This window comes from Colossoma macropomum, unplaced genomic scaffold, assembly GCF_904425465.1.
Source record: "Colossoma macropomum unplaced genomic scaffold, Colossoma_macropomum, whole genome shotgun sequence".
NCBI classification, from domain to species: domain Eukaryota; kingdom Metazoa; phylum Chordata; class Actinopteri; order Characiformes; family Serrasalmidae; genus Colossoma; species Colossoma macropomum.
The window spans coordinates 22,406,263-22,421,590 of NW_023494786.1; the positions used below are offsets into that span (position 1 = coordinate 22,406,263).

The 15,328-nt window shown below is 38.7% G+C and overlaps 1 protein-coding gene across 2 annotated transcripts in view; it reads left to right on the forward strand.

Annotated features, from left to right (window-relative positions):
• Positions 1–14,833, forward strand: part of LOC118803506 (von Willebrand factor D and EGF domains) — a 28,013-nt gene extending 13,180 nt beyond the window's left edge. Inside the window, exons 11-32 of one of the 2 annotated variants that reach the window (XM_036563999.1) lie at positions 385–581; positions 879–1,696; positions 2,475–2,611; positions 2,856–3,002; positions 4,112–4,216; positions 4,908–5,022; positions 5,399–5,649; positions 6,622–6,841; positions 6,963–7,100; positions 8,028–8,114; positions 8,357–8,503; positions 8,653–9,018; positions 9,652–9,747; positions 9,843–9,938; positions 11,127–11,222; positions 11,408–11,503; positions 11,653–11,748; positions 12,774–12,869; positions 13,073–13,168; positions 13,831–13,926; positions 14,153–14,250; positions 14,374–14,833. In XM_036563999.1, the coding sequence (XP_036419892.1) occupies positions 385–581; positions 879–1,696; positions 2,475–2,611; positions 2,856–3,002; positions 4,112–4,216; positions 4,908–5,022; positions 5,399–5,649; positions 6,622–6,841; positions 6,963–7,100; positions 8,028–8,114; positions 8,357–8,503; positions 8,653–9,018; positions 9,652–9,747; positions 9,843–9,938; positions 11,127–11,222; positions 11,408–11,503; positions 11,653–11,748; positions 12,774–12,869; positions 13,073–13,168; positions 13,831–13,926; positions 14,153–14,250; positions 14,374–14,382 (3,603 nt within the window). In that variant the 3' untranslated portion in view covers positions 14,383–14,833. The remainder of the gene's footprint in view (positions 1–384; positions 582–878; positions 1,697–2,474; positions 2,612–2,855; positions 3,003–4,111; positions 4,217–4,907; positions 5,023–5,398; positions 5,650–6,621; positions 6,842–6,962; positions 7,101–8,027; positions 8,115–8,356; positions 8,504–8,652; positions 9,019–9,651; positions 9,748–9,842; positions 9,939–11,126; positions 11,223–11,407; positions 11,504–11,652; positions 11,749–12,773; positions 12,870–13,072; positions 13,169–13,830; positions 13,927–14,152; positions 14,251–14,373) is intronic. The other variant, XM_036564003.1, reaches the window with a different exon arrangement.
• Positions 14,834–15,328: the final 495 nt, after the last annotated feature.

Sequence of the window (15,328 nt, forward strand, 5' to 3'; positions counted from 1 at the left end):
AAAACTTACTTTAGAAGTGAAAATAAGTTACTTTCACTTAAAATCAATATCACTTAAAATCAACCAAACATTTCATTTGCACATGCAAATTTGCACATGCAAATGTTTTTATATTTATATTATATGTTATATTTTGTTCATATTGTAGTTGATTTTTTGGCGTTATAATTTCCTAAGGTAGGAAAGGTAGGTAGGTAATAATATCAAAACCTGTGATGCCATGAAGCCAATATTATATCATCCCATGTCTCTGTGGCTTGTATATGAGGAAAAGATTAACCCACTTCCCACTTCATTTAATCATCTTTATGTGAAGAGCTAAACGTATATGTTTGGGGAAATAATAGTCTTTAGAGTACTTTAAATGTTCTCTCTCGGTTCTAGCTGTCATTCTCTTCAGGCGCATTTGTGCGGGCAGATGTGGCTGACTGGGGCATGAGCCTGACTGTGAGGGCCCCTGGATCTGATAGGGGCCATACTGAGGGCCTGTGTGGAACCTTTGATGGACGACCACTCAATGACTACCACAAGGAGGGAGGAGAGGCCGTGGAAGACAGCACTTCTTTTATTAACACATGGAGGTGGTTAGGACTTTTTGTTAACCATAGATTTAGGAACTTTCTTTCTTTCTTTCTTTCTTTCTAGTTTAACAAATTATTGATTTAATTGATGAACAGTTGTATAGTTTGTAAACAAAACATCACAACAACATCATTGCACTTAGCTGGCTTAAATAATCACTGATGATGAGGCATGAATTTTCATGAATTTGTTTATAAAATGCTGTTTCCCTCTTTAAATTTGTCATTCAGTGTAAATCTTTTACTGGCTTTAACTGTAACTGTGAGATTTTAAGAAGCATGTGTGTCATTTGCTAGGCAAACACCAAGCACCAGCCTTTTTGACAAAGTCCCACCCTATGAAGGCACCCAGAACATCCAGCCCTACTGCCACTGTAATCAGGAGCCCCGCCAGTCAAGCCTTAGAGCCCGACCTCAGTTTAGCCCCTCCCCCTGCTCTCATTTGGCACGCCTCCATTCTCCTTCCATCATCCCTGCTCTGGATGTCACAGTGGACTACATCAGCTCTAGGGAGCCTTTCAGGGAATCCCTTGTTCCTCTGGACAGGCTTAGACAAAATCCTCAGACATGGAGAGATGGGACAAGCATCCAAAACAACGCCAGGGGCCAAGGAAGGCGCCAGACCCACAAACAAGCCTCCTCCTCCTCCTCAGCCTATCAGAGTCTAAGTCAATCAGACCTGGAGGCCTTTACCTATTTTTTCCCTGAGGACCATGTTGTATCTAACCAGCCTGAGCCGTCCGCACCAGCCTGGCCCACTGAGTCTGGCCTGACAGAGCCGGCTGCCCGGCAACTCTGCGAGGGAGCCCTGCGGAACTCCACTGCTGGACTGGGTTGTGGTGATCTCCTGGCTGGAGTGATGGAGCAGGCCCTTGAAATGTGTGTGCTGGACCTACAGCTGAAGGATGACCGGGCCTGGCTGGGAGGCACTGTGCCCCTGCTGGAGAACGAGTGTGAGAGGAGACTAGTGGAGGAGGTGGGAAGAAGGGAGGAGCTCCGCAGTATACTAACGTTCCTCAGGTGCCCTAACCTTTGTAGTGGCAATGGACAGTGCACCGAGCGGGGCTGCACATGCTTCCCTGGGTTTGGCTCATATGACTGCAGCCTTGTCTCTGGTGAGTGTAGAGGCAGGCAAATGTTCTGTGAAACAAGTAAACGCCCTCCTAGGTCCCCCATGGCATGTATACCGTAAAATGCCTTTTCCTGCATTTTGTTTATTTGTCATAGCTGCTTAGAACCAAGCATAAAAAATGTGATTCTGAACTTTCAATCAATACCACATTTGTGTTTGTAAGTAGAAAAGGAAATATTTTATGACTTGAACTAGGTGAAAGCATACAGTCTTGTACTGCATAAAAAAACTTGTACTATGCAGAATGTAAATGTAATTAATGGTGTAACTAACAATGCAGTTTAGCATGTAAATATGTTGTAATATACACTGAAAATAATTATGTAATGTAAATTTAATGTATAGAAAAATGATAATAATTCCTATAGAGCTGTGGGTGTTAAAAGGTACGAAAAATGCAAACCTTTTTTTTTTTTACCATCACCAGTCATTTTTTTCCATTGCATTGAACGTTGAAACACGTACTGAAATTTGCAGGAAAATGACATGTTCAAGTTTGTTCCCTGTTAAGGATGTGTTAACTTAGAGTGATTTAGAAAAGTAGAAAAAAAAAACAAGTAATTTGACTGAGGATGTTTTCTTTTTCACATGACTGTGTGAGGCATTCTGTGTACATATTGGGAAAATGGAACAGTATTTCCAACAGTAGATATATTTGTTTACGCACCACATCATATATAATTACGTTCAGACTCATGTTAGTTTATGAAAGCTCTGTTGGCATCTCTGGTACATATCATCTGTTTCTTTGTTTTTTTCAGATGAGTCCCCAGAGATCACTGAGCTGGAGGGTGGAGGACTATGTGATGTTGGACACAGCTCCTGTTCTGCTGTCCGAGTTCTGGGACAGGGCTTCAGAAACGCTTTTGAACTGAAATGTGAGGTTATGAAGGAGAAGGTGAGATTTTTCTTCCCATCCAGTTTGACTGAGGAAAAACTGATTTCTGTAACTCTTAATATATTCTTCTTACAAATATCTGCAATATGCATATCAAAGGTTATTTTTCAACTATTCATATAATTCAGTTATTCTCTTATCAAATTATTTTTCAGTACGTATTTAGATAGTTATGAGTGAGGGACTGATGTGTTAGGATAATGAAACCTTTTACAGAACCTTTTTATGTTTGCTGTTTGTACAGGTAGTAGATGGTGAGTGGTCACTGGGTGATCCTCTGATGGTTCCTGCATCGTTCCTCAGCTCTTCTGCATTAGACTGTCAGCTCCCTGTAGAAGACATGCAGTCTGCTGATGGCCCACATCCACCAGTAACTCGCTGGCAAATCAAGGCGAGTCAGCACTTTTAGAATAATGCCACTTAAAATACTGTCACAAAAACAGTAACTCTATTGGAGAAGAAGAGTGTTTCCATTTCACCTTTCATCCATCAGCCATAACATTAAAAACACCTCCTGCACTTTGTAGTTCTACAGTTACAGACTGTAGTCCATCTGTTTCTCCGCAGACTTTGATAGCCTCTTTTACTTTGTACTTAAATGGTCAGGAGCCCTACAGGACCACCACAGAGCAGGTATTATTTGGGTGGTGGATCATTCTCAGCACTGCAGTAACACTGACGTGGTGGTGGTGTGTTAGTGTGTGTTGCGCTAGTCTGAGTGGATCAGACACAGCAGTGCTGCTGGAGCTTTAAAACACCTCTGTGTCACTGCTGGACTGAGAATAGTCCAGCAACCAAAAATATCCAGCCAACAGCGTCCTGTGGGCAGTGTCCTGTGGCCACTGATGAAGGACTAGAGGATGACCAACACAAACTGTGCAGCAACAGGTGAGCTGCTGTCTTTGACTTTACATCTACAAGGTGGACCATGAAGGTAGGTGTGTCTCATGTAGTGGACAGTGAGTGGACACAGTGTTTAAAAACTCCAGTCGCACTGCTGTGTCTGATCCACTTGTACCAGTGCAGCACACACTAACACACACCACCACCACATCAGTGTAACTGCAGTGCTGAGAATGATCCACCACCCAAATAGTACCTGCTCTGTGGTGGTCATGTGGGGGTCCTGACCATTGAAAAACAGGAAAAATAAGGGGTAACAAAGTATACAGAGAAACAGATGGACTACAGTCTGTAATTATAGAACTACAAAGTGCTCCTATATGGTCACTGGAGCTGATAAAATGGACCGTGAGTGTCAAAACAAAGAGGTGGTATTAATGTTGTGGCTGATCAGTGTAAATGCACATTAATGTATTAAAATTTTATGAAAAGTGATTTATGGTCATTTCTATTGGTCCATTTATCATAAAAAGTGACAAACTAAAGGCATTATCCAGTGGTTTAAAAAACAGAGTATTGAGTTTTTTGGATTGTGTTGAAGTGAAGTGTTTCTGTGTTGCGGTTGCAAGCTCCCATTGTTTTTGTTTGTGTTTACAGGTTTCCAATGATGGCTACAGCTTCAGCAATGCCAAGATTCTTACTCTGTTTGATGGAACATGTCAAGAGTGCACACTCAGCAGTGGGGTTCACTGCACTTTGAAGGTGTGTGTAGTTTATTACCTTTAAGTTAAGCTTTTTTGGTCCTGTATGAAGCTACTTTTGCCTATAAATAAAAGAGCATAAAACTGGCCAGAAGTGTACTTAAAATGCTTTGAGCTGGTCCTATTGGTCCTGTTGGCCAATGTTAGAAGTTAAATGTTTTCACAGAACTGATCCCAAGCCATTAAGTGTGTGGCCAACAGGAATGTGTTTACATTGTTTTCTGTGATCAAAGATGAATGATTTAGTAAGTTTTTTTTTCCAGCTGTTGACGTAGCCTTTAATGTTCATTATGTATATTCACTCAGTTCAGGAGCTGCCCTTTACGTCATCTGAAAATGTCATGATGAATGGACCAATAGAAATGCTCCAAATTCACTTAAAAGTTGAGAATGTTTTTGCCTTCTTCTGTAAAGTTGCTGTTTTGGAGATGCATGTTTTTGTCTGGACAGCAACAAAATACTTTGTAATTGTAACTGATCAAAAAAAAATATATATATAATATATATATAATATATATATATATATATATATATATATATATATATATATAAAACCAATTTACATTTATGAGTCTGGGTCTGGGCTTCTCCACCCTCCTCTGATCACTGTATTTGAAGGGTGTGTTTCACTGCAGTAATCTGAATAATCTTATTGGTGGTTGTTCCTTGGTTTGTCTGCTTCACATCCTCAGAACAGAAGCTGTAACATTGATGGCCAGTGTTATGGAGAAGCCGAGCGCAGTCCCAGCAGCCCGTGCCTTACCTGTCGGCCTGAGCTTGCCAAATATACCTGGTCCATCAGTGAGAGTAAGGTCTAGAGACACAGCTTAATCTAAAAAAAAAATCCTCTATGATACCCATATTTCTGTCTGACCACTACTGTATATACTCTGGGGCCACTCATCTCCATCAGTGTAACCTAAAGCTGGCATTTTTCATGCTCTTACAGTAATGGTATGTTCAGCTACACAGTTTCCTGAATTAAAGAGGAATGCCATTTACTCCCTTAGTAATCTGGAGAGGCAGTCATGTAAACATTTATGGTTGTTTACAATGGGTAGTAATTAAGTGAGCTTTGCACATATGGCTCTTGGCCCTGGACTCTGTTTAGTGGTGTAATCAACATCAAGACCTAAGTGTACACAGTAATGTGCAGCTTTAGGTTTCTCTCATTATGTTCCAGAAAACGAGCCTCCAGTGTTCCACTCAGAGCAAACCCACCTGCGGACATTTTATGGGGAAAACTTTGTGTACCAGTTTTTAGCCACTGACCCTGAAGGTTCTACAGTTCTGTTCACACTGGTGTCAGGACCTAGAAATGCGGTTCTCTCTCCTGCTGGTTTGCTCATTTGGAAAGCCCTGTCATCCTCCCCTGTGACCTTTGAACTGGCCGTAACGGATGACTGTAATGCAGAGACTCAGGCCACAGTAGAGGTGAGTGAGGAAGGCACACTTGGTCTAGGTTAGCCATTTGGCTATTCGGTTAAGGTAAGCCTTATGATGAACATTTGTTCTAGAAGAGTTTCCTTTAGATGCCTCTGGATCTCAGGGAATCTTTTTTATCTCTTCAGATAATGTTTGAGGATTTTTGTCTACGATGATCAGATAAAGCAGTCTAAACAAAGCAATTACAATTAATATCTTCAGTTTTTAACTTCAAAGCATTTTTTACTACATTACTTTTTAACATGCAAGATTTCATTTAACTTGACATTAAGACTGAAACTAGTCTCAGTGTTGTTTACCTGCTGTTTATGCTATATATTCATCATGCATGTGTATATTTTTTTCATGACCACGAGGGGGTGCCATGTGGCTTCCTGCAATATGAATGTATCTAAGGTTTCTACATTATTTCTGTCATATCTAGTTTTAAACGAATATCCTAATGTTTGTTAATTAAATGTTCTAACTGCACATCTGCACATCATTTCATTTACCTAAATCACATCACATATTATATAATAAATTCTCTTGGTCTTTTCAGACCACTGTACAAAAGTCAGAGACCACCCTTTATTTATTTAATTTCCAGTTAAACATACCAGAAAGAACAAGACGTTTTTCAGGAGATCTTTCTGAGGAGATTAGATTTAAGATAATCCACTTGCATAAGGAAGAAGAAAGTCAAATGAAAATATGTGAAAAACAGTACTTTCCAAAACTGGAGTTCAAAAACATTATAAAAATATAGAGAAAATGGGACTCCTCTCAACAGTGGAAGAAACCTGATGTTAACTGCATTTTGACTGGACAGTAAGTAAAAGAAGGGTGGTTTCTGGCTTTTGCAGAGTCTGTCAGTGTCTCTTGTGCTAAATAATCTCGACCTTTGACTTGTGACTGCATAAAAAACACTGCTCTTTGACTGACTGCTTTATCTGAGTGATTTAACCACATATCTCACAGGTTTCAGTTCGTCAGTGTGAGTGCCATCATGGAGCCTCCTGTGTTACCAACATTAACTTCCCTCCTGGCAGTGGAGAGTACCTGTGTGTGTGCCCAGCTGGTCTAGAGGGAGAGAGATGTGAGACTGATAAGAATGACTGCAAATCTAACCCATGCCGGAGGGGTGAATGTGTAGATGGGCTGAACTCTTTCACATGTCGCTGCCCAGAGGGTTTCACCGGTAAATACATTATCTCAACCAAATCACTTTGTGTAAAAGAGACTGTGGCATATGTTCCTATAGCTTTAATAAATACATTTTTGGCTTCAGTTTAGTCCTTCTGATGCTGTTTGTCTGGCAGGTGTGATATGTGAGGAGGACATTGATGAGTGTCTGTTAGCTCCATGTTTCCCTGGAGTTGCCTGTGAAAACACACTTGGGTCATTTAAGTGTGGACCCTGCCCTGACCACCTCATTGGGGATGGAAGAAGCTGCAGCCGTGAGTTCTTTTCTGTTATCTCTCTCTTTAACCCTTGAGAAATCTGCAGTTTAAGGTTACTAAAGCCTTCAGTTTAATCCTAAATCTAAGTACTATGGAGTTATTATTGTCATAACATTTTTGTTACGCATTACAATTTAATCTTTAATGACAATTAATTACACAGTTACACTATATGGCCAAAACTTTGTGGACACCTGCTCATCCAATGTTATTTCCAAAATCAAGAGTATTCAAAAGGAGTTTGTCCCACTCTGCTGCAATAACTGCCTCTACTCTTCAGAGAAGGCTTTACACTAAATGTTGGAACATTGCTGTGAGGATTTGATTGCATTCAACAGCAGAAGCACTAGTGAGCTCTGGTATTGATGATGGATGAACTCCTCTTGCCTACGCTTTGCATTGGACATGATGACCATAGGCTTATGTGCATCTGCTCCGGAGCATCCTGTTCTGTTGTCTGTTGTGCACCTTAATGCATCCAAATTCACTAATAAGAATGGGGTGTTGGACATAATGTTACATTTACATTCCAACAGGTTCCAATCTGCCTTCTTTCCATTTGTTTCGATGTAAGAAAATTGCAAAAACAGCAAAAATGTAAAGATTTTTGTTTTGTAACAAACACAAATATAGTATTGATAGTTTAGAATCTGCACATAACTTCTAATAATATAATAGACATGATTAATATAGTGTACGTAATTTTATTAATAATTTAATGGATATAATTTTTCTACTAAGATACAATTTTAAAAAAAGCTAATAAAATGTAAAAAGAGGTATAAAATGTGTTCACCATGGGGACCTAGGAGGCTTATGAGAGAACACTGTGCACAAATACTACTTTGGTATCATGACCATTATTAAAGTCATTCTAATTAACGGAACGTATTCTAACAGAACTCACTCATCCTGTTTTGAAAGGTAAATCGGGCCTTGATGTGGATAGAGAAGACCTGGGAGCTGACAGGGGAGTTAAGTTTGGGCTCTCCAAACCCAACCTTGGGCGAGGTAGGATAATTTACCTCAACATAAAACAATGGGAATATTACAAATTACACTTAAAATTCTTCTGTTTTGTCAAAGTATATGTTGAAAAATGTATTGATACTAAATGCTCAGTCACCTAAGATCAAGAACGTCTGAAAGTAGTTTGGTCTCAAATCACTTGACCATAGCCTTTATATATATATCTCTCCATTGTTCTGCTTGCCTTCCATCGTTAATGTTTTTTATTCTGTCTGCTTGCTCAGTAGCTCAGAGCCCATGCTCCAGTCGGCCCTGTCATCCAGGAGTCCAGTGCTTTGAGAGTGTGTACACGTCTGCTGGCTATGTTTGTGGTCCCTGTCCCCCAGGACTCCATGGCAATGGGCAAACCTGCACCTCAAGATCAGCAAACAGTGAGTGCCAATAGCATAATGATGGAATAACATATGAAAAGCTGTAGTGCGAAATGCTTGGAATTAAGTTTGGAAAAATAGTGTGATGCTATCAGCATTCATTATTTCAGTTCATCAAGCTTGGCCTTCTGACCTTCAGTGTTTTGCAGGGCAAACACCAGGCACTAGAGAAAAGGACAGGCCTGAAGTCATTTCCCCCACTTCCTCCACCTCTCAGAAAGCTGCTGAACCCTCTGTGAGATCTGAAAGACCTCCCCCTAGCAAGAAGAGACCATCGCTCACTAACAGAAAAACCTCTTTAAGCAGTACTGACCAGACTATCGATCATTATAAAGCTTCTGGGACTGGAGAGCAGCTGCATGAGGAGGAATTTGTGCCTGTGTTGGTTGAGGATGGCAGGACTTGTGCAGACTCCCCCTGCTTCTCGGGTGTGGCCTGTGAGCCTACATCCACTGGACATTTCAAGTGTGGCCGCTGTCCCCATGGCTATAATGGGGATGGAATCACCTGCAAAGGTTAGCGCTAACTCCTAAGGCTAACCCAAATGCAGAAATCGGGGATTGTCATAATATATACAGTTTTAGTCACCAGTAATCTGAAGCACAGGTTTAAATGTTATTCTGTAATTTAGCCCATTAACTCCTTTAACTCTAGGCTTATTACATAGTTAATAAACTCAGGACCTTGTATGTTGCATGTGGTATTGACATGTAATTGACAGGCATGTTTTATAGAGATGCACTATTATGAGACATGGGGGACAATGCCAATATCCAATATTGTTTATGTACAATTCTGCCAGTGCCAATACATAACCATTTATAAAACATATAAATTTAGAAGTAAATCTGCACAAATTAGCATTAGCATTAGCACACAGAAGTAGGACATTTATTTCTGTAGAGTAGCAAATGCAGTACAATGAATACCATGCAGACATTTTAGCACAGTAGCCCAGCATGACTTGAAGTACAATAAAAGCATCAAATATCGATTTGAAGTATTAATCAAATCTAAACATCCATTGAGTGCCAATACGTTTTAAGCAATTATCTGTTGATATTGTTATGATCGTGATATCACTGTGCATCTGTAATATTTTAACATGTAGCTGATTGTGACTTTGTGACTTTGTCTTGTGTGCACAGCGGTATGTCGCTACCATTGTGGTGAGAACATGGAGTGCACTCTGCCTAATACTTGCACCTGCAAAGAAGGATACACCGGCTACAACTGCCACATTGGTGAGTCACATTCCACCTACTAGCCAACAATTTTCATAAACCTTTACACACAATACACCACCTTTCAAACCATGATATTGATTTCCTCTTGGCAGCTGTTTGTCGTCCTGACTGCAAGAACAGAGGGAAGTGTGTAAAGCCCAACATCTGTGAGTGCCCTGCAGGATACAGTGGCCCAACCTGTGAGGAGGGTGAGCACTGTCATAGACATAAATTACTGTCTTAACTGTTTTAAAACCTTTTAAAACCTTAGAACTGTTGAACTTAATCTGCATTAGGTGTATTATTCAGTTATTAAGAGGAGTTCCACTGATTGTTCAAATGTCAGTTGCTGAGATATACAAAGTAATTTAGAGTGGCTTAATGTGAAATGGTGCATTGTAGAACGACTTACCAACTCACATTTCATGTGTGACAGGAACCAGGCTGTACAATGTCTACAACATATAAAGCCATTTTACTTACTATCCAAAATGATCAGTGAATCTAGACGTGAATCTATATGGTACGATTTTGCCACAACACCCTGCTTGTCCACCTAGTGGCCATTCCGACGTGGAAATTGATTTTTTTTTTAAGTAATATAATCAAATAAAATAGTTTAATTCAAAATATAATTTCACTTGAATTAAAACATTTTTAAAATTTCAATTTTAATTGTATAACAAATATTCAAATTCAGACCTTCAAAACAGGCTGGAATTGCATTTTATGGCTCCTGTGAAAAGGGATTAAACGTACATTTTAGTCCAAAACTATCACAAAATAATGTCACAGGAATTAGATGTCATACTCAGAACCATTTCAAGTAATAACGTTCTGTGAGGAAGCTTATAGAGGCAATAATCTCTTCAAACATCTGGTTCCTTTCACCACCACTGTGAACAATACTGACTCAAGAAGTTTCTCTACAGTGGTGCTTTCCATGTTACACCATTTCGATTGACTATATATGTTATATATAATATATTGAGTATATGTCATATATAATATATAATGGTTTAATTATGCAGAAACTTTGAAAAAATGTGGGAATTTTCTTCATTTTGTAATCTTATTATTCAGTAACTGCTATAAATTATTTGGCAACTAAGATTTAAGTGTTGTACTTGTGAAAATGAACAATTTAAGGGTTGGCCCATTGTATTGTTGTACCATTCCTTGCAGTTTAGGGGGGTTAACAGCAGCAGGGCCTTCACCTGGCCTATAGGTGTACAGGTGTCCTTCCAACAAGAAGAGGGAATTTGTGTTTTTTATATTTTTGTTCAAATACCCTGCTACTTTTACAGTAGACCACAAAAATGGGAAAAGGTAATTTAAGAAGCTGTGTGTGTGTAGCTGAAAGTCACTGTGTTGTTGGTCTCTACTTTGTTATTCAGTGAACTGTGATCCACCATGTGAAAATGGAGGCAGCTGTCTGTCCAGAAACCTGTGCACTTGCCCCTATGGCTATGTGGGGCCACGCTGTGAAATTAGTGAGTGTTATATGTCTTGCAGTGTGTTTTGCTTTAATAGATAACATCTTTCAGACAGTGAGATGCAGTGAATTGGTTGCAGTGAGATGCAGTTACTGTACAATACAAAAATTTACATTTTCATTTTCTCAGCTGTTCTTAATGCACATGACTGCACTTTGTTTCTGGTGTCTGTATGTGTTCAGTGGTGTGTAACAGACACTGTGAGAATGGCGGGGAGTGTGTATCTCCTGACGTGTGTAAGTGTAAGCCAGGCTGGTACGGACCAACATGTAACTCAGGTACCGTATCTCTTCTCTTCCTCATGATGTGTTTTCAACAGACATTTTGGTGGGTTTAATTTACCCGCACACTTGTTTTGCATTCCAGTCTAGGCTGCATCCCAACAACATAATTGATTATGATCATTTGCAATTTGTTTGTCTTTCAGCTGATTGTAAGCCTGTGTGCCTGAATGGCGGCACCTGCATTAAGCCTAACATCTGTGCATGTCCCACTGGCTTTTATGGATCACAGTGCCAAATAGGTATAGCGCAAGAACATCACTGTTGTTAATGACTATTTAGAGCTAATTGACAATTAGTTTAATCTAATAGTAAGTGACATAAGCATTTAACATTAATTTTTTTATCACCAAGATTTATTAATGTGATAATGTACAATGATATGTGTAAAAAATTGTGTAAAGCTTCTCTTTGCTAATACAGTGACAACACTGTACACAGTGTGTTGTGATTGGTGTAAAGGGAAGAGTGCCTAAAGAAGAAAATAAATTGCAATGTGTTGTCACTGTGTTCCAAAATGTGAACATAAATTAGTCATTTTTTAGTATAAGGAAAAAGCAGAAAGTGTTTTTTTTTCCAGTATTTAGTGTGTTCACCCTTTTTTGCCTTCCATTCTTTTCATTAGACTTTCTTTTAGTTTTCCAAAGAAATCTGCAAGGACGCTTATCCACAGCTCCAAAGCCCAGTCTTAGAAGTTGGTTGCATTATCTGCTTCTCATGATCCAATTATTCCCAAACACATTCAATGATATTGAGCTCTGGACGATGGGGTGGTCACTTTGAGAACACCAGCAGCTTCTTTGTTTGGTTTACAATTTTTTTGTCTATTTTTTTTCCCTGTGAGGGCTTCTTAACATCTACAAATCCTGTCAGACTCATAGTGTTGAGTTGTCCTTTCACAGTGGAAGTATTAACAGAAACACCTGTGATTTTTTAAAATCTGAATCAAGAGTGGAGCTTGATTTTCTCCTTTCTCTGAAAAATGAAAGCTTTAAGTACTATTGAGAGTGCCATTTTCTCAATAAGTTTTAATCATTTTTTGGACACTTATATTCCTTTGGCCTCCCTCCTAATGCAAGTGGATTATCTTGTATCTGATGTGTTCAGAAAAATCTACTGAAAAATGACTAAATGAATAACTTGGCAGTGGTGGTTTTGACTGGAAACCTAATAAATAAAGATGGTCACTGGCCTTTATTATATTTTCAATGTGTAACATTTTTATGAGTGACCAAACTGAAATGGCACACTGTGTTCTGTGTTATAGCTGTGTGCAGCCCACCCTGCAAAAACCGCGGACAGTGCATGAGAAACAACGTGTGCTCCTGTCCTGAAGGCTACACTGGCAAGAGATGCCAAAAAAGTGAGTTTGGTATTTACTGGCAGGCATGATACACTGTTTAATATCTGGCAATTAACAAGCATAGACAGTGGTTTAGTCTGGATTTCTGCTACCTTGAACTCTACAGTGACTTTTGTCTGAACAACCAGGAAATCAACTTGTTTTCCGATGTGATTTTTATGGCTAGCCAACTGCATGTGCAAAATCTTTGTGTTTGTATTTAGGTGTGTGTGATCCCATGTGCATGAACAAAGGAAAGTGTGTGGGTCCAAACACCTGTTCCTGTGCCTCTGGTTGGCGGGGAAGCATCTGCAACATCCGTGAGTGAACTTTTATGTATAAAATATCCTCCTCTATTTAAAGAGCTTGGCATCACTGTTTTCAATAATAATACAATAAGAAATGTTGTTGCAGGTACAAAAATAAAATAAATTACATTTATATTAAATAATGATGTATCCAGTATGATGAGCAGAGCTGTACTTGATTCCGTAATGACCAAGAAAGCTGTAAAACATTGAGAATAATAAAAGTAACATTCAGAATGTCTCATATTGGAAATGTGGTGATCAAATCTCAGACATATAATGTATCAAGAAATATACATTATAAGTACACAAGTAAAATAAATAATTACTGTACAGTATTTATCATTTAACTACCTCTTGGTGTTCCCAAAGAACTTGAAATACTGAAAAAAAGACTTGAAAATCTCAAAATGTGGTATGTAGCTTTTAGTATGTCAATCTATGTTGTGTAAGTTGTCATTGAATCAAATAACAGCAATTCTTAACAGGATTCCAAACTTCTGAATGCTACTGTATGTTTGCCATGTTATGACTTTTGATACAAGTTTGAAAAACTGAATATTTTCAGTAGTGGTTTCACTTATTTTGAGCAACATTCAAAAACATTTTGAATACTGTATGTGTAATAATAAATATATTAAACATAATATATGTGATCTCTGTTCTTTATATAGCGGTGTGCTTACAGAAATGTAAAAATGGAGGTGAATGTGTGGGTCCGAATACCTGCCACTGTCCTGCTGGTTGGGAGGGCCTGCAATGCCAGAATCGTAAGTCCAGTTAATGTCCTATTAATAGCTGACCTCTAGTGCAGTATATTCAGTTCAAAAACTTGGAATTTTGATTGGAACTGGACATGTTTTTAGATAGATAATGACAAGTAAGGCTGTTCCTGGCTCCAGATGCTTGAGATGTATGTGAATATGTGAGTGTATCAAAGAAACTAACAGTGGCATTGAATCTAATGGATTTTAATGAATGCGGTAACTGTCTCAGCCATCTGCAAGAATAAGTGCCTCCATGGAGGAAGGTGTGTGCTGCCCAACTACTGCCACTGTCGCCCGGGGTACAGTGGGCCCACCTGTGCCACTAGAGTAAGCCAAGCTTCAGTCCTTCACTCTTACTTGCAGCTTTGTGATAGATTTAGATAGATTCATCTGTCTTGTTAAAATGCTTTTTGTGACTTTGACAGCTGAACATTAATTCTGCATTTTCAGACCAGATGATGAGAGAAGACCAGGAGACCAGACAGACTTGAGGAACTGGCTTTGATGAAGGTCCTGTCTGTGGTCTACCTCAGAGAAACTACGAGCAGTTTAGTAGTGTGCGTATGAGGGTGTTTGTCATACAGACACTACTGTTCAAAAGTTGGAATCACTGTTTTCAAAAAACAATTTTGTTGCAGATTCATGCATATAGTTACTGAAATATGATGCTAATATTACAGGTTTCAAATGTGTCCAAATCTCACTGATCAAATAACTATTCATACACATTTTGTAACAAGAAATGACTAATGTGTCACACACACATATATACACTCAAATGCAAAACTTTGGGCGCTGGTCGAATGACATATTTTGATGGTTTTCTGAGGAAAAATAAGTGAGCTCTTCGCCTCATTATCTCTACAGAGAACACACTTCTGCACATTTTTATGCACAGTTACTGTTTATTTGATGGATTTAACTGTATAAAACATAAAATAAAACATAAAACTGTGCAAAAGTTATGGCACATTTAATATTTTGTTTTTTTTTCAGTATGTTAAAATTTGCAAAAAAAGGCATATTAAAAATTGTTCCCTGTAGAGGATGTGTTAATGTATTTGCACTTAGACAAAACATCAGTATAAGTCAACAAAACATGCCATTTGACCAGAGTTGTTCAAATTTTGCCAACAATTGCATGTTATTATTTAAGAACATTTGCTGTTTGTCAGAACATTTTGATATTCCCAAAATACGGTACATTGGTGACTAGTTTTGGTGTCTAGCTTATAACATTTCACTCTAAACTGTATAAGTTATTATCAAATAACAATTACTAGTAAGACAAGCAATTCCAAACTTTTCAACGGTAGAATAAACTGAAAAAAGAGTTATTCACTTCAGGACTTCCGCACTGCTTACTGTTTCAATCTGTGATGTACTGTTGCTGGAACTGAGTATA